The sequence below is a fragment of the Aristolochia californica genome, unplaced genomic scaffold, assembly GCF_029961685.1.
Source record: "Aristolochia californica isolate CCGP_79_NKW_82.1479 unplaced genomic scaffold, dmAriCali1.0.hap1 SCAF_2, whole genome shotgun sequence".
Classification (NCBI taxonomy): domain Eukaryota; kingdom Viridiplantae; phylum Streptophyta; class Magnoliopsida; order Piperales; family Aristolochiaceae; genus Aristolochia; species Aristolochia californica.
The window spans coordinates 493,687-515,322 of NW_027181881.1; the positions used below are offsets into that span (position 1 = coordinate 493,687).

Sequence of the window (21,636 nt, forward strand, 5' to 3'; positions counted from 1 at the left end):
TATTAATTAATGATATAAATTTTGTCTAATTTGAGTGAGAAATGGCTTTAGATATCACTAAATTTATAAAAATAGAAAATCATACTACAAAGTTTCACAATTAAAATCAAATAAAATTTAAAAAATCTTGAAAATTTGCCATTTGTTATTTTTCAATATAATCAAAGTATCCTAGTTGATTTCTTTTATAGCTTTGTTATTTAAAAAAAAAAAAGGACTTCCACTCTTTCTTTCTTTTCTCTTTCTCTACTCCTCCAAACCAAACCAGGTCCCAAGGGTCACCAATGTGTGAAACAAGTTCTAATATCAGCTCTAGTAAATGTTGATCATCCCCCAGTCAGTGCCTCCAATGTCAAGTCCTCTGTAGATAAATAATGATCATCATTCATGTGGTTAGCCAACTCCTCTAATAGTAAATAAACGTCTACAGCCCGAGCATTTGTTGTATCACCACTAAAGGAAATATTTGTTTGAAATTTTGAATCAGTTCCATTCAATGCCACTTTCAGTGTATTTGGTTTTCTGCACTAAAACAAAGGTGCTCTGGTAAGATTTAAAACAGAAATTTCCATAAGCTGTTCCTATGATGTCTGAGTTTCTCAGAAAAACAAGAGATGATAGAAGTGCTTTATATTTGCATGTATTTATATATTTTGTAGACTAAAGCAGCTATAGCTCTGGGAATAAAGGTGATTTGTAAAATTAGCAATCAAGTGTATCTTACACAGCATCTGATTTGCTGGTAATAATCTTTTTCAGTAGCATGCCTGTTGAGAACATCGTCCAAATTGAATGGTTGACTGAAATGAAAGGTCTCTTGCACAGTTCCTTGGGATATTGGACTTTTTTATTTTTGATACTTACTTGTGTAATAAGATTAGGAAGAAATAATAGAGGAAGAAAAAGTAACCAGCCAATCTATGGGACCTTTGGATTTTCCTTGTAAGTTATCAACAATTTGTAGTCAATAGGTTTGTACAACAGCATACAAATCTGCTTGCATTGCATGGCGTGAAAGAAAGCTTCTGCTTCTGAACCACTGACTCAACTGGCAACAACCAGCATCACAGTTTATCAACTCAAAATTTCAATGAGAAGACAATCATGAAGAAGGCTTCATCAACTCAAGCCTTTGCCGCCCCAACAGGATCAGCATTTGAATTGCCACTGGGACTTTGATCCTTCACCACTACAGGTTGAAACTGCACCAGAAAAGGATATAAAGTTGTCAAGAAACGGAAGCTTTTACAGCCATTAAAATGTAAGACTGAAAGTTGCTTCAACAAAAAATGGCAGAAAATTAAGTGTCATGAGACTTTAGAAATGCTTGATAAGGGACTGAAAGAAATGTGGGTCTTTCCTTTTTGAATGTTGAAATGCATGATTAGAAATTAGGAAAATATTTTGGAACGAAAAAAAAAGGACTTTAGACTCAAGTGCACATAAATTAAGGGCACTTTCACTTTTAGCCACTACCTTTAGATTTAACAGCTTAAATTTTATTATCTTATCCTACTTTCCTATTTGTTCATGCTTGATATCCATTTAAGAATTTTTTTTCCTCCCTTCTATAAATGATAAAACAGACATAAAGGTTTTGCTTATTGGGTTTAGGGTTTAGATCTTGCTATAAAAATAAAGTACAAGGCAATCTGGTAAAGACATTAACTTTTGAATATTGAAGAAATTGGATGGTCACTAGACCTGAGATCAGGATCCATACCTCAAGTGTACTTTAAGGGAAACTTGAAGCCATAGTCTATGCAAACTACTAGCCGCAGTCCAATAATTCTAATCCAACTAAGATCATTCTCAGGCATGCAGAAAAGTGAAATTTTACCAGAGAGGCTAATAAGGCAGGTTTGGCACAAACCTGGTAAATAGAATAAATAACATTCCTTCTGATTTGTGCCATCATCTCCAAGAACAGATTGTATCCCTCAAGCTTGTACTCTATAAGGGGATCACGCTGAGCATATCCCCGCAATCCCACAGCCTGTTGGACAAATTTAAGTGCCTGCAAGTGTTCCTTCCAGAGCCTATCAATGTTGCTGAGAATTAGAAATCTTTCAGCTTCCTTCATCAGTCCCGGTGCTTGCTTCTCCACTATATCCTGAAAATTATACAAAAATGAAGAATCATGCGATGTTAAATTCTGTGTTTAGGCACGAGATTCAACACAAAAATGAAACATACCCTTTTCTCTAGGTATGCATCACGCCCACGAAGACGAAGGTAATCACTCAAATCTTCGTAGCTTAAACACTTGCTGCCCAACAGCTCTGGTGTCAGATCATTCAATAGATAGCAATACCTGCCATTAATATCATGGAGTTCAATTTTAGCAATCAATTCAGACATAACTCCTACAGGCCAAAGGCTGTATCATACTGTTGTAGTTTCGAGATAAGTTTCTCAAGATCCCAGCTTTCCCTGAGAGCGTCTGAGCCAATGTTTGCCTGGTCAGGGATTAAAAAGCAGAAACATTAATATGGGATCTAAGGTATTAAATCTAATGGAAGTAACATGGTCACTAGAATTTCTGATGCCATGCACCTCTAAAATATCATCCATTGTCAGCTCGGCATATTCTATAAGAAGAGATTGAAGGTTGTCAGACTCAAGGGCACGCCGCCTTTCAGTGTATATACGGTCTCTTTGGCTGTTCAGTACCTCATCGTATTCAAACAACTGCTTTCTGATATCAAAGAAATAATTTTCAACCTTTCTTTGAGCCTCATCTAATGCCTTCGTCAGCATTTGTGACTCAATGGGTAGGTCTTCCACTCTGAAGGCTCTCATCAGACCCTACACATGCGTAGTTAAGATTTATTTATGAAAAATTTTCAATATAGCAGAGCAAGTATGAGCGCTCTAGTGTTTACAATGAAGCTTTGACCAAATATCTGGCGTTACTGTTGTGGAAAAATATTTTGAATGAAAAAAGAAACAAGAAGTATATGGAAGAAAGAACAATGCAAAGAGGCCAAGCAAAACCTGAATGCGGTCTCCACCGAAAATCCGGAAAATGTTATCTTCAAGACTGAGGAAGAAGCGAGAACTTCCAGGATCTCCCTGTCTACCGCAACGTCCTCGAAGCTGTAAAATAAAAACACATTTATTGCCACATCCATCACCATTCACCCAACCATGTACATGCACGTGCTCAAGGACAGACACACACTGGAGAGATGACGGCAATGAAGCAGTCAATCTTGCCATTTATGAAAGAAGATGGCATCCTTTGTATGTAGGATTTTGGTACCTGGTTGTCTATTCTCCGTGACTCATGTCGTTCAGTGCCCACTACGTGAAGTCCACCTGCTAACACAACCTGTAGACAATAACTAAAAGCAGTTGAATTTGAATGTATTCTTCATCTTGTATAGACAAATCAAAATGAATACAAAATAAGAATTAAAAAATAACCTTCTTTTTTTCTTCCTCAGTATATATCTTATATTCTTCAACTATCTCTCTGAATGCACTTCGCAGCTTTGCTATGACTTCATCTCGTACGGGCCCCTGAAATAATGCTCAAACACATTTCAGAAACAGTAACACATTAATACGATATATTATTCCCAACCAAGAAAAGGGAAGTGTGGACAAGGATTTGGGATTATAAGCATAAAATCCTTATTTAAAACCCATGAGAGGTAAAAACATTTGAGAACAACTTCTATTGCAATCTAGAACAAATTTTACCTTCTCACATGAATATGACAGTCGCTCTTCTGCTTCAAGCTCACTTAATGATCTCTGGCCCCATGTTTTGACAGTCAAGTCCACCGCATCTTCAGCCAGTGAAGTCTTTTCTTTTGATAATTCACATGGAAATAAGCTCTCATTCACCTGAAAGTACAACATGACATATAACAATTTATGAAGTAGAATGCATGCTGGAAATCTTTTTTTTTTTTTTGTCTTAAAAACAAATCATGGTCCAACAGAAAGATAACCTTCCAAGACTTTTTTGGTGGCGGTTTCTTCACAGATACAAAAACCCCTTCAGTCAACTTGACCACCCTATAAAATTTCATCTTGGAAAATCGTGTTATGTTATCATCCACTAAGCAGCATGTACTAAATGTCCCTCTTGTTTATAGGAATCTTTACCTTGGCATAAGGATTTCACGCAGCTTTAGTCTTGCCATAAATTCTGCATTACCCCCTAGAATGATATCTGTACCACGTCCAGCCATGTTCGTGGCAATTGTCACTGCCCCAAGACGACCACTCTGTGCTACAATTTCAGCTTCTCTTTCTACATTCTCTGGTTTTGCATTGAGAACCTTCACATGAAAAATATTGTTCAATATACAAGAGGATGTTTGCAAATATGTAGAAAATGCATTCTTCCTGGCAGTTTTACCTCATGGGGAATACCAGCTTCTCGCAATTGTTCAGACAAAGAGTCGCTTTGTTCAACACTGGTAGTCCCTACAAGCACAGGTCTACCTGTCTTATGCATTCTTGAGATCTCAACAACAACAGCCCTCCATTTCCCAATAGTTGCCCTAAACACTACATCGGACTCATCCTGTGATAGTTAGACACAGTGAGCTCTACTGGAAAAAAATAGATATATATAGCCATTTGATAACATAAGATTAGCCCCTAACCCACCTTCCTTATCATGGGCTTGTTTGTGGGCACAATAGTCACTTTAAGCTTATATATGCTCTCAAATTCTGTGCTCTCAGTTGCCGCAGTTCCAGTCATTCCACAAAGTTTTGGGAACTGTATGACATGACAGGAATCAACAATCGAAATTCACCACGGAACTGTTAATATTCTTACACTAAAAGCAAAGTTTCATGGTTGGCATACCAGGAACAAAAGAACATAAGCAATTTATATTCCTACCTGGAGAAAGAAATTCTGATAACTAATTGAAGCCAGTGTAACAGTTTCATTTTGGATCGGTAAACCTTCTTTTGCTTCAACCGCCTGGTGAAGTCCATCACTCCATCTCCTACCCTGCCAAAACACTTACTTAAACACATTCTTACTGGCATGTAAGAAGGAGTGAAAGCCTTGGATGCCAACTTACAAAAAAAGTAGGTCACATAATGAAGCTGCAGATCTTCAAAATTCTATTATCAAGAAATGATAAACTAACCTGCATGACCCGACCAGTAAACTCGTCCACAATTAAGACTTCCTTCCCCCGGACAATGTAGTTTACATCTCTAAGAAAGAGTTCTTTTGCTTTTACTGCATTTAGAACATACAAGGCCCATTGTTCTCGAGGATCATACAAGTCCTTTACATCCAAAATTTCTTCTGCATCCTCATAACCTTGTTCCGTTAGTAATATGGTTTTCTGCTTTTCATCGACCTGGTCACAAGACCAATAGTCAAGACTCATTTTAGGAAGAGTGACCCCTTAGTTTCTGAAAATAATCTTATCACTTACTGTGTAATGTATGTCTCGTTCAAAAGCTTGAGCAATCTTTGCAGCTTTATAATACCGATCACTGGGCTGTTCTGCTGACCCAGAAATAATGAGAGGTGTTCTTGCTTCATCAATGAGAATTGAATCTACCTCATCAATCACGCAGTAATTGAAAGTCCTCAAGACAAGCTCATCTACACTCTGTAAGCATTGAAGAGGAGCAAAAGTTCATCGGGGTTCTTCAATATCATGCAAAAAGAAGTAATTCATAAAAGAGGACAAAAATATTCTACAAGAAGAACCCAAAAGGCATAGAAAAGAATTACTTTCCGTGGCAAGATTATCTCTCAAGTAGTCAAAGCCAAGCTCACTATTTGTCACATATGTTATGTCACATGCATAATTTTCTCTCCTCTGCTCACTAGTCATGTTCTCTGGAGATACATGTATAAGCATCAGTCCTTCAATTCTCATTACATCAACACAAGCAGAGAAAAGATACCGATGAAAACAATGAATTCTGAAGAAGCAAATAAACACTTATATGAAGCAAAATAAGAAGTGAACACATATTCTATTTAGATGAAACTTCAACTGAAGGAAAGTGAAGAACCTCGATGTTTCAGCCAGCCATAATTTGGAAGTTTTATTTAGAAAACATTAAGTCATTCTCACAGAACAGCAAAAACTGAGTAAAAGTCACCTCTTTTTTGTTTTTTTCTTGGACCAACAGTCCCTATAATCAACATCAATCCTATTACTAGTCATTCATAACTTGGTAACTTCTAATGTTGCAGTTTCCTGAGATAGTAACTCTCATAAGTTGTACAGTTGCTATAAGGTATGAAAACAATTAAGTTCCAGGTAAAAAAATATATTCATTATCTAAAATATAATATGGAACTAAGAGACAAAATGTTTACACCAACCACAAAGTGAAGAGTTTCAGATATTATATATGGAAGGTGTATGTCGATTAGAACTTACTCTAAGCTTTCCAGCTTTGACAGAATCATTAGAAAAAAAGAAAAAAGGATTGTCCATCTGAATTGAGGGAGTCCAGTTATGTCATGAAATACGCCAATTTTGAGGAATTTATCCACTCTCATGGAGTGTGAACAAGACCGGATATTCAAATTAAGATACCAAAAGCATCCCAAAACAAATAAAATTAAATGAAACGCATGAAGATCAGGTCTCAGTTTCATGACAAATTTTTAATACGCCAATTTTGAGGAATTTGATCACTCTCAAGAAGTGTAAACAAAGACAAGATATTCAAACAAACAAAATTAAATGAAACTCATAAAGATGATAGGACATACGTTGGATTAGGCCAACCTTCAAACCCAGAAACCGTGCAACCTGACCAACCCACTCACAATCCCGGCGAGCAAGATAGTCATTAACAGTAACAATGTGGACACCTTTCCCACTTAGTGCATTTAAATATGCAGGTAAAATGGCTACAAGTGTCTTTCCTTCTCCTGTCCTCATCTCAGCGATCTCCCCTTTGTGAAGCACAATGCCACCTGCACAAGAAACATTATGTAGCTACTAATTTGTATATTTGTGGATAATGCTACTCTAAGATCGACTTTTTAAATAGATACATGGATTTCAACAGTTTAGCAACCTTGTTTGAGAACAAGTAAAAATGGAAGATATACCTATGAGTTGGACATCAAAAGGTCGAAGACCCAAGACTCTTTTAGAACCCTCCCTTACAACTGCAAATGCTTCCTGCCAATACAATCCTAATTTTGGTGAAGATCATGGACAGATTGCTCTTCCAAAGAAAGACAACAACCATTAGCAATTGAAGCTACCAAATATGACACTAGTGAAAGCTTAAAAGAGGACGTTCCCAAACAGAGATTATAGAAATAATAACAACAATAACAGTAGTAACAATAATAGTACAATGTTCATTCAAAAAAAAAAAAATATATATATATATAGTACTATTCAGAACATTATAGCAGTTAGTTTCACTCCCACTGAAGCTTGAAAAGATCCCAGAAGAAATATTAGATTAATATTGTAAATACAGCTTATAATTATCACCCATTTTAGTTAAAATAAACTAGCGCATGACTCTAATACGATCTTAAACAGCTGATCCCAAGGAGAAATGTAAAAGATCTTAAACAGCTGAACCCAAGGAGAAATGTAATACGATCTTAAACAGCTGAACCCAAGGAGAATGCTTTGAAGAAGAACAAGAAACAAAGATAACCTCACACGATCATCAGCCATACTAATATGTTTTCGAGTGGGAAGCAGAACCCATTAGTTGCTAAAGTTAGCTACTATAAGTATCTGCCACAGAGGCACTTCTTTGAGTTATTTTCCAATTTTTCAGAAAGTTAAAACCATTACTTCAGACTCTCCCGATCAACCACAGAGACAACCAAAACAAACCAAACCTGAGAGGGGCCTCCTTAACTGAAGAGAATGCATTGAACCCAACAAAGTTGATTGTGGAAAAATAATAATCCAATCATACCAGTAAAAGAGAATCAAGAGAGTCGCCTTGCCGAGCCCGCTCCCTGAGCACTGATGTCCGCTCCCCCAATTCTGAATCCGACAACCGTGACATTTCAGCTTCCAACTTATTGATTAAACTGACTGTATCCGTATATTGCTTCCTCGTCGATTCCCCTGTGTCACTACCTTTGAAAAATCCACCGAGCAAACCACCTAGAGATGCCTGCGGACGGAACCGTTGAACCGTCTGACAGCCAAATTTGGACGCTCGAGCTCCAAAGTCGGGTACTTGGCTTCCTTTGTTATTCAAACTGGAGGTACTCCTTTCAGACCTCACGAAGTTGGGGTGAAAGCAACGAAATTTCGAAGAGAATAGCGAAACTGAAGGCGGGTCTTTTACAATAGGAGCTGAAAATGCTGGTGCCGCCATTTTTGGCAAAATTCAAGAAATGGGTATCTCACAGTCGACTGGAACTTTATCCGCTAGTCAACATCAACAGCTCAAACAAGTCCTCATAAGTATATCACTCTCAATTCGCGTTTCTGGTCAACTTGGTTTTTCCTCAGGAGTCTTTTCTTCTCTTCTTCTTCTTCTTCTTCCCCTTCGCTAAGGATTGGTTTTTGTTTCTTACTCTTCCTTCCTATCCCACAGAGTTGGTTTTGTGGAGGGAAAGACAAAGGAAACAAGAGGTTCAGAGAAGGGAGATAAGGTCCGACCTGCCAGCAGTCCCTTGAGTAAGCAAGCATATTTGCCATCTTGGCCCTCAGAAATTTTATATCAATTAACGGCCACCGCAAACCATGGAATTTGGAAAATCAGGCCAGGTTGCTTTCTCGAGTTAATTATCTAGTAAAGCTGTAGCATTAACCACATGAGAGGTATCTGTCCTAACATTTAAATACATATACGTGTATCAAACGTTATATATATTATTACAGACGTCTCCAAAATCTGAGAAGCTACACCAAAACATGAAAAAAATGCTCCTCAATAGCTCAAGGGAGGTTCCTGCGTGAAGAACAAATCTCGACAGGAGGCGGGATTAGAGTCCTCCATTTATATCAGACTCGTATAAATGGATAACTCTAATACCTTCTCCTTTTGAGAAGAAGTGATTGAAGAAATTTAAAGAGAATGAAGCCAAACTATCACATATTGCTCTTGCGACCCAGTAAGAAGACTCTCAACAACTTGATTTAATCGTCGAATGGATTGAAAGGAGGTTAAATTGCAAGAAAATCAAATATAAACTTAGGACCTTTACATCTATATTATTTACATTAGTTCTATATTCATATGTTTTGATAACAAAAAAGGATTACCCCCTAACGACCTGCAAAACAGTGATGGCCATTATCAGATTTTTAATACGTATCAAAAATATCAAAATCTGATACGTATCAAATGTATCCGCCAATGTATCACATATGGTAAAATACAAACACCGCCAATGTATCACATATGGTAAAATACAAACACTACTGGTTACACGTAGGGATAGTACTAAGTCAAACTGGCTCGCAAACCACTCGAGTTCAGCTCAGCTCTTTAATTTTTATTTGAGAGTTCAACTGGAATTCAAACTTGAAATAAGGCTCGTTAAATATAACAATCAAAACTCAAGATTTTCAAGTTAAACGGTACATATTAGATAAGGCATAACATACAACATATAACGGATGTCAAAGGCATTACCGAGACAGTGAGGCAGTACATGGATCGTATAACAAGTCATATCTGATACATGTAGGATTTCGGAGACACCCAGCCTTGGGTCCCAGGACGTAACAGACCCATCTCGCTCACGAAATAACGAAATGAAAACGTCAGGGAATTGGAATGAAGATTGTGAGGTGCCATAAATCTTAGACCTGCAAACAAGATTTTATTTCTCCACTACAACATTGCGAATCAGTGATAAGTATACGAAAAGGAACAGCTATACTGTGAACATGGTGTAAGGAAGAAACAGGAAAAGAAAATGGAGAAAGGAGGATATTTTCTCCATTTCCCCTTCTCTATGTACCGGCATTCAACTTTCTCAAGGCCCTGAGAAACCGACCCAACTGGTCAAGCAGGCATTCCTGCATGTTCATATGCGTGAAACTTGAGGAAAGACATTTTTAATCCAACGCACTATTCCATCAAGTGGGACGATGATGCAGCAAAACTTCCCAACATCTTCTCCTCAGCAATTAGCTTGGCTCTGGCGGCACCAGTCTGAGGCTGCGCATCCACTCGCAGAAACTAAAATCATCAAAGTGGATGAAACTGCTCTTTAGTCTGGTCCTCTGTTCCGTTGATAAGGTTCGCAGTTGAGGGAACCTTGCTTCCTGCAGAGATGAAATAATTGTCCGTTATGACATCACTTCGTTGTATTTTTGGCCAAGAATACTGGTCTTTGAAGCCATAAAAATAGTTAATGTTTGAGAAAGAGACAGAAGGGAACGGACCGAACAAAAAAAAAAAAAAAAGGGTCTGAAACAGGATGCTCAGATTGACTTCGTTAGAAAAACCCATTAATCCCATTGAAATTTTGAATAAACCTATTTAGATGATAAGTTGCAGCTTCCTGTTTCAAAACTCCACGCTTTTGTTTTGGCACATCCCAATCAGAGAGAGAGAAGACCTCATGTACCTGCTCATAAGGAGGATCTTTGTGTGCAGGAATCAACCGAGACACAAAGTATCGTGCCTGTGAGCTTCCCTCCTGCAGTAGCCATCCAAATTAGAAGAGAGAAAGAACACAACAAAATAGTTTTTCCTGCTAAAATATTTTAGCTGTTCAATTTTTTCTTTTCCAGAATACTAGCTGTACAATGAAACCTGATTATAAGCCTCTGATGTTAAAGAAATCCACAACGAACTAGGTTAAAAACTAAAGTTGAAGAGGTCATTATGTCGACTTTAAAGATAAGTGCCTCGTTAGAGCATTAAACGTAAGTGCTGAAGAAGAATAGGACAAGAAACAAACTTTGAATGCAAGGATGCGTGGAGCAGGAAATCGCTGTTCTGTGAGCTCCTCCGCCAATGTCCTGCAAGCAGCTAAAGCAGCCGCACTCTTCCCTTCCTCAGCAGCTAGTTCAATGCCCTGGAACAACATTTTTTATTAGTAACAAAGAAAATATTGGTGGAGGATGTCTTGTAATGCGGTTATTCCAATATTTTTTATGAGAGAAGAAAAAGCACAAGTTTTTAATAACTGTTAACTGTTACTGAGTCAAAAGTAAAGAAATATGCTCAAGCAGTAGCCCAGATTTTTATTTTATTTTTTTTAGTTTGGAAAGTTGAGAACTGAGGCCCTGGTTCTTAATCCCGGTCTAACTGACTCATCGCCAATCAATCCTAACACTACTTTCTCACAAACATACTGCCACAATACTTTTGAAACACAAGATTTTTAACTGTTATACTTTTCAGTAATCTCTTCTTACCATCTGATCTCTCTAACACTTTTCAATACGTACATTTTCTTCACGAAAGACATTTTTGAATAGTAACCAAAAATGAAATAGGAATGTCAAAGTAAAAATTAGGTAACAAGGAAAACCAATATTACTAATCTGTACAAGATGGTCTAGACAAGTTTAGCATATGCTGGTAGTGGATGCGCAGAAAGTTTTATTAATGAAAGTAAATGAACCACAAAAAAAAAAAAAAAAATAGAGAAAAACCCAAACTGAAAATGATGGTAACTACGAAGAAAGATAAGAATATTTAACAATTCTTTATTAATAGGACAGTATCACAATTGACCAGGTATATAACAAATGACAGCAGAGATGCAACCCTTCTTAAGATAGCCATGACAAGGCTTTGATAATGATGATGACGGGTCACCTGAATGGAAAAAACTAAGCAACTAAGAACCAATATCTGTCAATATGATCAGTGAGGGGTTGAATTTTCAATAAACTTCCAATTCAACACTATAGAAGGAAAAAACAAGGAAGAAGCAGTCAAACATCTCCTTGGTTTGTATTTGATGACAGATAAGAACAGAATGTCAGTTCTCCTTAAATGGGCAAAAAAATCTACCACCAGACAGCAGAAGAAATACTGGGATGCAAGAAATATAATTTACCTTTTTTTTTCAAAAAAAAAAAAAAAACTAGCATACATTTGGACGGGGCAATTCAAATAAATTAGGAAGAGGGAATGCAAAAATGTTAAACAATATAATTTCCAAGAAAATGTAATGAAATAGAAGAATACTGTGCTGAATTTTTGAATTGAACAATTCATATAAGACTCCAACTCTAATTCCTATTTCCTTTCTACCAGGAGTTGCACTGTTTTTTCTTCGGGTACAATGCTCACCATGGTATTTCCAAGATATACAGCAGAGGATCCTACAGCAAATTGTCACTCACAGGCTTTATTTGAAGGTTATAACATGATTTAAGTTTCTAAAATAACAAGAGCCAATTAAGGATTAAACAAAATGGCAAGAGATAGGTATGTGGATAATGCCTAGTGAGTGCAACATCTCAAGTTTCGTGCACCTAAGTCTTTTAAAGTTTCTACAGTGGAACACTAACACAAAAAATCTTAATCCAAATTGCAACAAAACCACAAACTTGAGCGGTACATTTAAACACAACAAAGAAGAAAAAGCCTAAATGCATAAGCAGGGCCACATGTGCAAAAATAAATGTATGAACTAAAACCAATGTCCTAAAGAAAAATCACTAGCAAAAACAAATAAATGCCAAACTAAAAGTACGGAGAGAATTACCAAGTTAAAAAAGAAGTTATTGGGGCCAAGATGAAACATACCAACCAAATGAAGACATCAGTTCCATGGTCAAGCACAACTGCAGTATCAGACTGCATGACTAGGTCATATCCTGGCAACTCCTCAAAAGTTCCTCCTTCACGATGCATCAAGCAGCGGGGTGCCACCATACGTAGCGACAAGTCAAATGATGCATTTAAGAACAAATTTCTCAAAACGGATCTCTCATCTTCATGGCCCAATATACTTCCTAAAAGTGGGCCTCTTCTAAGATGGAATAAGTTCTCTGGTATTGAGGATATTTCCTTGGGGAACCGATAAAGCTTTGACTTGGGCTGCAGGGACCCAAATTTTTGAGCTATATCTTTAATTCTTTCATCTACAGTTAGTCTCATATCTATTGCATCAGAAGCTGTCTTGGCAAGTAAGACAGTTCTTTTAGCTACAATAATTGCCGCCACTTCTTCCTGCATGCTTTTGAGATACTCAGCCAAACTATCCACTGTTGGCAATTTGACAGTGATCACTCTTGAAATGTCTGCCTGATAAACATTTGAATAGCGAGCAACAAATTGAAAATATACACGATCACTTTTAATATCACTCCTCATTTCCATCGAGAGAGCAAAGCTTTGAGTCTCTTCCACACTTAGCATTTGAATGCAAGTGGAAGTGTCATTTTTGAAGGTTTCATGGGCCTCTGATGTTGCCTCCTCACCAGGTCCAATGACCCAGGTCACCAGAATATTGTCTGAACAACGAATCTCAAACAGCCCATGAGAACCAGCAGCCCTAGTGGAGGCTCTCTGCAAGTTTACCCCAAAAGCTTCCCCAAAATCATCATGAAGAACCAGGACACCACCTGAGGTTTTTGCAAGTGGCTGTAAAACAGGTACTCTCACTGGACATGTTCCAGCACAAAGAATATCAACCACTGTATCATGCTGGTGAGCCTCACGTCCCAAATTTTCCATCCACTTCATCGCTGTTCTTTCCATGTAAGGATAGTTTGGATGAGAGAAAGAATGAGGAACAGAACCTGGCCCATATGTATTGGGACCACCTGCACAAACCAGGATTCTGCAATTAACTCCTGGCCTTTTGACCACTCCACGTGATGTTTCTGCAGTAGGCCCTTGAATCATGGCAAGGGCTACCTCAACCGCTGTACCAAGGCATCTGTCTCTTGATGCTTCAGGCACTTTCAAACTGTATGGTCTCATTGATGAGAAGATTGAGTGTGCCACTGGAAGCGATGCATGTAGAGGTGCCAAGTAAATGCTTGTCCCATAAATCAGAGCTTTAAGAGACTCTTGTGTGGGGGATTTGTTTCCTGGGAGCACATCTGCTGATGCTGTGGATCCCTCAGAGAAGTCATAAACTGAAACTGTTCGGCCGTAAGATATAATCCCAATTCGTGTAGTTGGAGGCAGGGAATCAACAAAAGCATGTAAGGAGCTCTGCAAATGCTGAAGGTGAGCCTCATCTAAGCACTCATCAATGACCAGAAATATTGGAGCCGACATTCTTGAATCGGATACTGGAATAAATCCAGGCCTTCGGTTTCCTGTTTGGATATAATCCACCATTGGAGAAGTGAGTTCAAGGCAGCTACGAAGGTCTTCCCTTCTAGGCACCTCATATTCACCTTCACTGCTGTTTAGATGTTTGCAAATTACACATTGCCACTTCCCTGAGCCAATGATGATGTTGCAATATAAATTTGCATAGGCTCCACAGTTAATGCAACGATGTGGATCCCGCTGAACTACTTGAGGACCAGGTGCAATCTCCCTGCCTGGAGAAACCAAAGCCCCAAATCCCAGACTTGAGACATTTGCTAACTTTTTCTGCTTCAATACCTGTTATGAAGAGTCGGAAAATTACAACAAGAGTTCAAACGTAAAATACATCAACAAACACAAAGTCAATAGAATTCGGGAGGATTCTCATAATTGTTTTAATTCTTTGTTAATGAGAACTAGACAAATGAACTGCGTGAATGGTAAATAAATGTGCATTATCATTCTTAAAAGATAGTGCTAGAAAGCTAGATATCATTGAATCAAATGCAGTGGTTGAGCAGGTGCTAGCATTATGCAAAAACTATATCACAGAAAGCACCTATCCGTTCTAGTCACAGAAGGAATCATTAATATGATGAAATATGTTGTCATACTTGCCAGATATTTCAAAATAATGTATCAAGCATTGTATCCACAGACCTACAATTCACAAATAAAATATCAAAAACAAGAAATATTGAGTACCTTATGAGCAGAGAAGAGAACATAGGGTGCTGCTCCATCCACAGTTGACTCCTCTGCGTCAATCAAAGGTTGTGACTGTAACTCAACTGATCCATTGGAATATTGTGGAGGTGAAGATGTGGGCAAAGACAAAGGTGAGTGAAAAGATACTGGCTGAGGTGTAGTAGGAGAAGTTCGGAAGGGAACAGCAGGTGGCCTGAGTGGCGAAGAGAACATCGGTGGCCCAGGGGGACTGCTGAACTGTGAGGCAGGAGCTCCTGTCTTTCCATTGGGAGGGGTTGACGAATTAGGGGTTGATGTTGAAGTTGACGGATGAGGACCCTGAGGAGAAAATCTGGTAGCAACGGGAGAAGAAAAGGCAGGTGGAGAGGGCCTTTTCTCGGGACGTGGGGTTGGAGTGCTTGGAGGAGTGACCGTAACAGTATATCCAGGAGGGGGTAGGGGTGGAGGCGAAGCCATCGGTTACCAATAGAAGGTGTAAAAACAAATCGAAACCTATAATATAAACCCAAGAAACCAAATTTCCCTACGAATTCAGATGAAGGGATTGCCCAACAAATGATCCAAGACTCGAAAAACTTTCACGGCCAAACTACCAAGTATAACAGGCCAATAAAAACCAACAATCCCCCAATCCGTCACTGGCTCTTAAGAGCCTTCTTTCAAGCTCCGGACACCCCCACAAGAAGCACACGCAATGCTTATAAAAACTTGCAAGAAATCAAATCCAAAACGCCTAGATCCCCCACTTCTGAGCAGCAAGAGTCCCACTAACATCAATGCGTAATAAACAAAATTTGATGAATCCAATCAAATGCTCAAAAAAAGAAATTTAGAACAGATCTCCCTTTAAACTCTCCAGGAACATCAACAGATTCAAACTAACCAGGTTCAAGAAGCGAAATTTGATAAAATTACTCAATTTAACTGAAGAGGGCACATGCTAGGGTACATGGGCCAACTGGGTTTCGGTCGATCGCACTGCACCGCAGTTTCCGTAACGCAGCAAAGGACCGAAACCCAGAACGATATATAATTCGACTTGATGAGTGAGAAGGATTGAACAGAACTGAATCGGATTATTTCTGCATCATCTGGTACAGATTGATGCCAAGGCGCGTACCTGGTTGGCGAGAAAGTAGAGAAATTTTCACAATCGGAAGACAAAAAAATGACGCTATAATGCTCTCTGCGGTGTGTCTCCGAGGAGAAACGGAAGGGGGTTTCGCTTTGGGCGAGCTGTGAAAATAACGGGCAAGATATCATCCAAATTGGAGTGGGGTTTAACGTGGGGCACGTTCACCCCAAGTGCTGGTAGATTTTCGAGTCGGTTCGACTTGGATTAAGGTCATGGCGGATTAAGGTCAAGTCTCGAACAAGTCTGATGCCGCCCAAAATTTGTTCAGATTTCCCCAATATTGGTTCCTAAAAATTCGACTCACTAGGGATGTCACTGAGTTGAGTAGGGACGAGCTTGACTCGGTTTGGTTCTCACTCGAGGTCGAGGCATGCTCGTTACCTAAAACGGGTGAAGCGTGCCTTGTTTAGCAAGTTGACTTAAAATTATGCTTGCAATCGTACTAGAGCCAAGCTCTAGCTCAATGTAGTTTTGACTCAAGCCAGGCTCAAGCTAGGCGTCATTCTTATCTATCCTGGTCACATGACCCAACCCGAGTCGAGGCGTTTTGACTTAATTTTCTAGATAACGGAGTCGGGTTGCCAGTCTGAGTCATTTGATAATATATTCAACCTGCTTCATCTAAAGACTGTATTAACTAACCGATAGATATCGGATTTTAAGCTATCCAATATACCTTAGATCAGTGTATACTCGTATAAGGCTGATACAGGGAAAATATATCGGCCAATACACCCGACATACCGGAGTTTGAGGTCTCCTGTACGTGAGGGATTCGCTCATCACTGGATTCATCTACATTCGAGCCAAAATTGCGGGTCGACTCGGCGAGTCGTGTAACCGTCATCACTCCAGTGTTCAGACAAATTGCAGACCTGTCGCACGGCCACGAGGCAGTAAGTGGCGCATTATACTCCCGAAGGGCCAAAAGACCCGCAAAGTGACGTATCCTTCTTATCCAAATTCGCCACGAAACAGAAAAAGGAAAAAAGAAAACGGCCGGCGCCCGATGCGGTCCCTCCGGCCTTCGTCTCCAAACCTTCCTTCTTTAGACCCCGTAAAAAACAAATTCCGGCCGGAGCAAAATCAAGGATTCCTTAACCAAACCCCTAATTCCCATAAACCCCCTTTCTTCTTCTTCTCTCTCTCTTCCTTTCCATTCCAGATGATTTCAAAACCCTAAAGGAGTTCTTCATTAATTTATTCCATTACCCGACCATGGATTCTCACCATAACCCTCCGCAAGAGAACGGCGGCGACACCCACGTTAGCGACGACGAGAAATGCCTCCATGTCGCCAAGAAGCTCAAACCGTCTTTCCCCATCACCGAATCTGAAATCCGTTCCGAGTTTTCGCATCACGACCCCAGGATCGCTCGCATCAACAATGGAAGCTTCGGAAGCTGCCCGGCTTCCGTCATCGCCGCGCAGAATCGCTGGCAGCGGCTGTTCTTGCAGCAGCCGGATGATTTCTACTTCAATCGGCTCAAGTCCTCGATCCAGGAATCAAGAGCGATTATCAAGGATCTTGTGAACGCGGAAGATGTGAGTGAGATTTCGATTGTGGACAATGCCACCACGGCTGCTGCTATCGTTCTTCAGCAGATTGGGTGGGCGTTCTCGGAAGGGAGGTTTCAGAAAGGGGACGCTGTGGTGATGCTTCATTATGCGTATGGGGCGGTTAAGAAATCGATTCAGGCTTATGTGGCCCGTGCGGGAGGGTTTGTTATTGAGGTGGAGCTGCCGTTTCCAGTTCAATCTGATGCACAGATTGTACTTGAGTTTAGGAAAGCTTTGGAGAAGGGGAAGTCCAACGGTCGGAAAGTCAGATTGGCTGTGATCGATCACATCACGTCCATGCCGACTGTCTTGATTCCTGTTAAGGAGTTGACTAGGATTTGTAGGGAAGAAGGGGTGGATCAGGTTTTCGTGGATGCTGCCCACGCCATTGGCAACGTTGATATTGACGTCAAGGAAATCGGTGCAGACTTTTATACGAGTAATTTGCATAAATGGTTCTTTTGCCCGCCTTCAGTTGCATTTTTGTACTGCAAGAAGTCATCGAGTCTGACAGATTTGCACCATCCGGTCGTTTCACACGAGTACGGCAATGGCCTAGCTATAGAAAGTGCGTGGATTGGAACGAGAGATTACAGTGCTCAGCTCGTAGTTCCGTCAGTTATTGATTTCGTTAACAGGTTTGAAGGTGGGATTGAAGGTATCAGGAAACGGAATCATGAGCTAGTGGTTAAGATGGGTGAGATGCTGGCAGAATCTTGGGGGACCCTCCTGGGAACTCCTCCTGGAATGTGTTCAAGTATGGTTATGATTGGTTTACCAGCCAGTTTGAGTATTTCAAACGAAAAGCATACTCTCAAGTTGAGGATTCATTTAAGGGAGAAGTTTGGAATCGAAGTTCCAATTTACTATCAGGCACCTAAAGATGTAGAGAACGGGATGAAGAGTAAGAATAATTATGTGACTGGCTATGCAAGGATATCTCATCAGGTTTACAACTTTGTTGATGATTATTATAGGTTCAGGGATGCCATAAACCAACTCATTCGTGACGGTTTCAACTGTGAGATGCTGAGGGATGATTGAAAAGGTATGCATTTATATTTAACTGTTACACCATGTACCTGGACAAACTTTGTGTCTTTCATGAGTTATGTGTTTTTATAAAGATATCTAATTCTGCCAATTTGTTTCTTGTTCCTATCCAAAAGTGCCTGAATTTTCTTATTTCTCGGTGTGCCGGCGCATCATTTTCAAGAATGATATCGGCATAGGCTGCTTAACAGCGGAAGCATATCTGTTTTATATATCCATTTTGGTTAGCTGATGATGCTATGATGCTTATAATTGTTAAAAAAAATTGGTTGCTTTTTGAGATTTAAAAGTGAAGCCCTTAACAGAAAATAGTTGATGCTATTTTCATTTAATAAAAAATAATTGATACGATTTTCATTTGCTGTTTGAGTTCTGTTAGCAAGGTCAGTGAATGAACTGACTGAGATGATGTCGATGGAAATTCTTCATGTTTGTCTTGGTACAAGAGCTGAGGAAGCTTATGTTAGATGATTATCTTCCTGAAACGTGCTTAATTCAATCTACAACAATGTTAGATGAATGGAAACAGAGTTACGTGGTTAGTCGTATAATTGTCTGTGGTAGATTTCTTTCTTGCTCAACTTTTACATGCATTAGAAGTAGCCATAAAGCTAATTATAACACCCTTGGATTGTCCATGTGGAAGAAAGAAGCCTGTCAACGAAGGTCACTAGTCTTGTGTGGAAGGAAAGAAATGATTTTCTTATCCAGGTGTCTCTGCTTGTATTTCATGTTGGTGCTAGTGTATCAAACTTTCAGCCTTCAAATAGAAAACCATGTATTTCACAAGGTTCTTATGAAACTGTACTTTCAATGGCTTCCTTTGATTGTTTTTTTAATAGAAAATGTAGGTACTTGACATGAGCCAATTGCTCTTAAACGGTGTTTGTGTGACTGAAGAATAACTTCAGCTATGCATACTTTGACCTTGTTTGTTTCCATGTCCTAGTCACAGTTGTTAAGATTAAGTTGCAATCTGGAAACTATGGAAAGGGATCTGAGGTTGAGTTGTCTAGAGAAAATGAGATCCAGGCTGACCAAACGTGGTCCTGGCCATAGTTGCAGGATCCCAAAAATGAGATGGTTTCAGCATGCTTCACTGCTTGTGTTCCTTTTGTGCTCTTAGCTTCTACCAAATTTAAGAACTCATTCCTGATCTTTCTTTGAACTCGACTGGAGAGGTACCATATCCAATACTAACTATTATTATGGTGTTTACCCACTAAAAGTCATGGTTAGTATTGGATATCCAATACTTAGATAATGATCAAATTTTCTTTTTCACTAACTATTTTTGGGAATAATAATGGTCAAATTCTCCTATTTTTTTTTTCTTTTTTTTTTCTTTTTTTTTCATGGGTTCTAAACACACCCCAAGTATTTAATTGATTTACCCACATTCAGACCGTCAAAATATAAGGAGAAAACTATTATTTCTTTTATTGTAAATAATCTGTCCTTCAAGCTTGTATACCGGTGTTTCGGCCTGGTGCAAATGCATTGGGATATATAGCATAAAGTAATTTGCAGGGGCGAATAACTAGAACTATTTTAATGTTTTGCAGGGTGGTTTCATCTGGTGACATAAAGAGCAACTGGCGCCAAAGGTTGCAATTTTTCCTGAGCTAGCTATTTCAATGTAGATTTTATAAAGCTCTGAAACTGTGATATTCCTGTAAACTTGTGAGAATAATGAGTGGGAGCCCAGGCTTCTTCGTTCTCTCTCACCCGTTGTTTCAGGTGAGACGACAATCAGGTTTACAGTCTTTTAACTAAAGCTGTCTTTAATTGCAGCGAGCTTCAGGGCACGATTTTCCAACCTCATGCTTTAACCCCAGGAGAAAGAGGGATGGGAAGAAAGAAAAGAGTTCACCCCCACTGAGTTTTTTTTTAAAAAAAAAAAGATCATTCATCTTCGATGGTTTGGGATAACAATTCATTGTCCGGACTCCGGACGGAACCCCAAACATCTGGTGGCAATTGGGAACACCTTTCACTCAAATAAAAGAAAATATAAATAATTTTATTTTTCTAAAGTTAAAAAAAATAAACACTCTTATTCTTCACAATATTACAGGTAATGGTTGGTGGGAGTACCCCAACTTTGGACGTATCGCCTGTTTGGAACCTACAGAAATAATAAATAAATAAATAAATAATTTTATTTTTTAAAAAAAGAAATTAAGAGAGAGGCAAAATATGTAATCACTACCAAAGTTAAGAAGAGAGGCAATTAAAGAGCAGATTACGGGTGGGTCTCCAGTCTTACTCCAAAGGAAGCTGTTGTGCTCTCTCGCACCAAGTTCGTCAAGAGAAGATAAACAGTGAAAGAGAAGAGAGCCAACTGACAGACCAGTGAAGGCAGGAACTGCCCCTTGTCGCTGCTCGCCCACAAGATCAGTTGGGGTTGTCATCTTCCTTACATGTTGTTGGGTGCTCCAGAGGGGTCGAGCGAAAATCTGTGTTTTTTTAGATTAGGATACGCCACCAGTTTGAAAGATTTATAAATGTAAAGTTACCCTCTCTGTTATCTCGACAGTTTCGTCTTTCGATTCTGAGTCTCCCTTTGCCAGTCTCCGCCATTTGGATAATCTTCCTACACCTGATGTGGAGGACACTGCTCCAGTTTCAGAACGACCTTCACGTCCATGGGAAACATAAAAATGAGCCCCACCGAGAGTTCCCCCAAACACTTCAGCGTTCAGCGAGCACGGCTCTCACATGATGTGCCACAGAATGCATGCAGAAGTGGTTGGAGGAACTCCAGGTGACACCCATATCAGTATGGCTCCTCGCAAATCCTTTCCATGCAGTGGCATGCATTTATGATTCAGATAAACGCCGGTGATCGCAATGGACTCTGTTGGGTGAGACTCAGAGTTCCCCCAAACACTTCAGCAGATTATAGGTAGATTGCAGACCAGGTTTCTGATGAAATGAGTGAAGGAACTCCAAGTGACACCCAACTTTCATTTGGCTCTCACA

At 39.4% G+C, this 21,636-nt stretch overlaps 3 protein-coding genes across 3 annotated transcripts; 1 reads left to right on the forward strand and 2 right to left on the reverse strand.

Annotated features, from left to right (window-relative positions):
- Positions 1-917: 917 nt before the first annotated feature.
- LOC137955554 (protein translocase subunit SECA1, chloroplastic-like) lies at positions 918-8,596 on the reverse strand. The gene is made up of 20 exons (XM_068802552.1): positions 7,911-8,596; positions 7,072-7,144; positions 6,727-6,933; positions 5,733-5,835; positions 5,423-5,603; positions 5,126-5,344; positions 4,870-4,983; positions 4,630-4,743; positions 4,376-4,543; positions 4,120-4,295; positions 3,963-4,029; positions 3,709-3,855; positions 3,430-3,525; positions 3,266-3,334; positions 2,998-3,099; positions 2,557-2,808; positions 2,392-2,459; positions 2,197-2,314; positions 1,874-2,113; positions 918-1,202 (listed from the first exon to the last, which is right to left on the reverse strand). Exons 1-20 carry the CDS (start codon positions 8,319-8,321, stop codon positions 1,125-1,127), a joined length of 3,003 nt encoding a protein of 1,000 aa, XP_068658653.1. The 5' UTR covers positions 8,322-8,596; the 3' UTR covers positions 918-1,124.
- An 897-nt stretch (positions 8,597-9,493) lies between these two features.
- On the reverse strand, positions 9,494-16,112 carry LOC137956133 (protein transport protein SEC23 A-like). Its single transcript, XM_068803484.1, has 5 exons — positions 14,901-16,112; positions 12,672-14,492; positions 10,867-10,983; positions 10,531-10,602; positions 9,494-10,225 (listed from the first exon to the last, which is right to left on the reverse strand). Exons 1-5 carry the CDS (start codon positions 15,357-15,359, stop codon positions 10,088-10,090), a joined length of 2,607 nt encoding a protein of 868 aa, XP_068659585.1. The 5' UTR covers positions 15,360-16,112; the 3' UTR covers positions 9,494-10,087.
- Positions 16,113-16,990: 878 nt separating this feature from the next.
- Positions 16,991-20,454, forward strand: LOC137955763 (probable L-cysteine desulfhydrase, chloroplastic). Its single transcript, XM_068802874.1, has 2 exons — positions 16,991-18,646; positions 20,217-20,454. Exon 1 carries the CDS (start codon positions 17,257-17,259, stop codon positions 18,640-18,642), a length of 1,386 nt encoding a protein of 461 aa, XP_068658975.1. The 5' UTR covers positions 16,991-17,256; the 3' UTR covers positions 18,643-18,646; positions 20,217-20,454.
- Positions 20,455-21,636: the final 1,182 nt, after the last annotated feature.

What these genes read in the sequence shown, in the direction of transcription:
- LOC137955554 (XM_068802552.1), bottom strand. Translation starts at nt 8,321, where the DNA reads ATGGCGGCACCAGCATTTTCAGCTCCTATTGTAAAAGACCCGCCTTCA. An exon ending in CTGAGGAAGAAAAAAAGAAG is followed by an intron (nt 3,335 to 3,429) that starts GTTATTTTTTAA and finishes TATTGTCTACAG; the next exon opens with GTTGTGTTAGCAGGTGGACT. An exon ending in TTATTTATTCTATTTACCAG is followed by an intron (nt 1,203 to 1,873) that starts GTTTGTGCCAAA and finishes TTTCTGGTGCAG; the next exon opens with TTTCAACCTGTAGTGGTGAA.
- LOC137956133 (XM_068803484.1), bottom strand. Translation starts at nt 15,359, where the DNA reads ATGGCTTCGCCTCCACCCCTACCCCCTCCTGGATATACTGTTACGGTC. An exon ending in CTGATGTCTTCATTTGGTTG is followed by an intron (nt 10,984 to 12,671) that starts GTATGTTTCATC and finishes ATGTTGTTCCAG; the next exon opens with GGCATTGAACTAGCTGCTGA. An exon ending in CACGCATCCTTGCATTCAAA is followed by an intron (nt 10,603 to 10,866) that starts GTTTGTTTCTTG and finishes TGGCTACTGCAG; the next exon opens with GAGGGAAGCTCACAGGCACG.
- LOC137955763 (XM_068802874.1), top strand. Translation starts at nt 17,257, where the DNA reads ATGGATTCTCACCATAACCCTCCGCAAGAGAACGGCGGCGACACCCAC.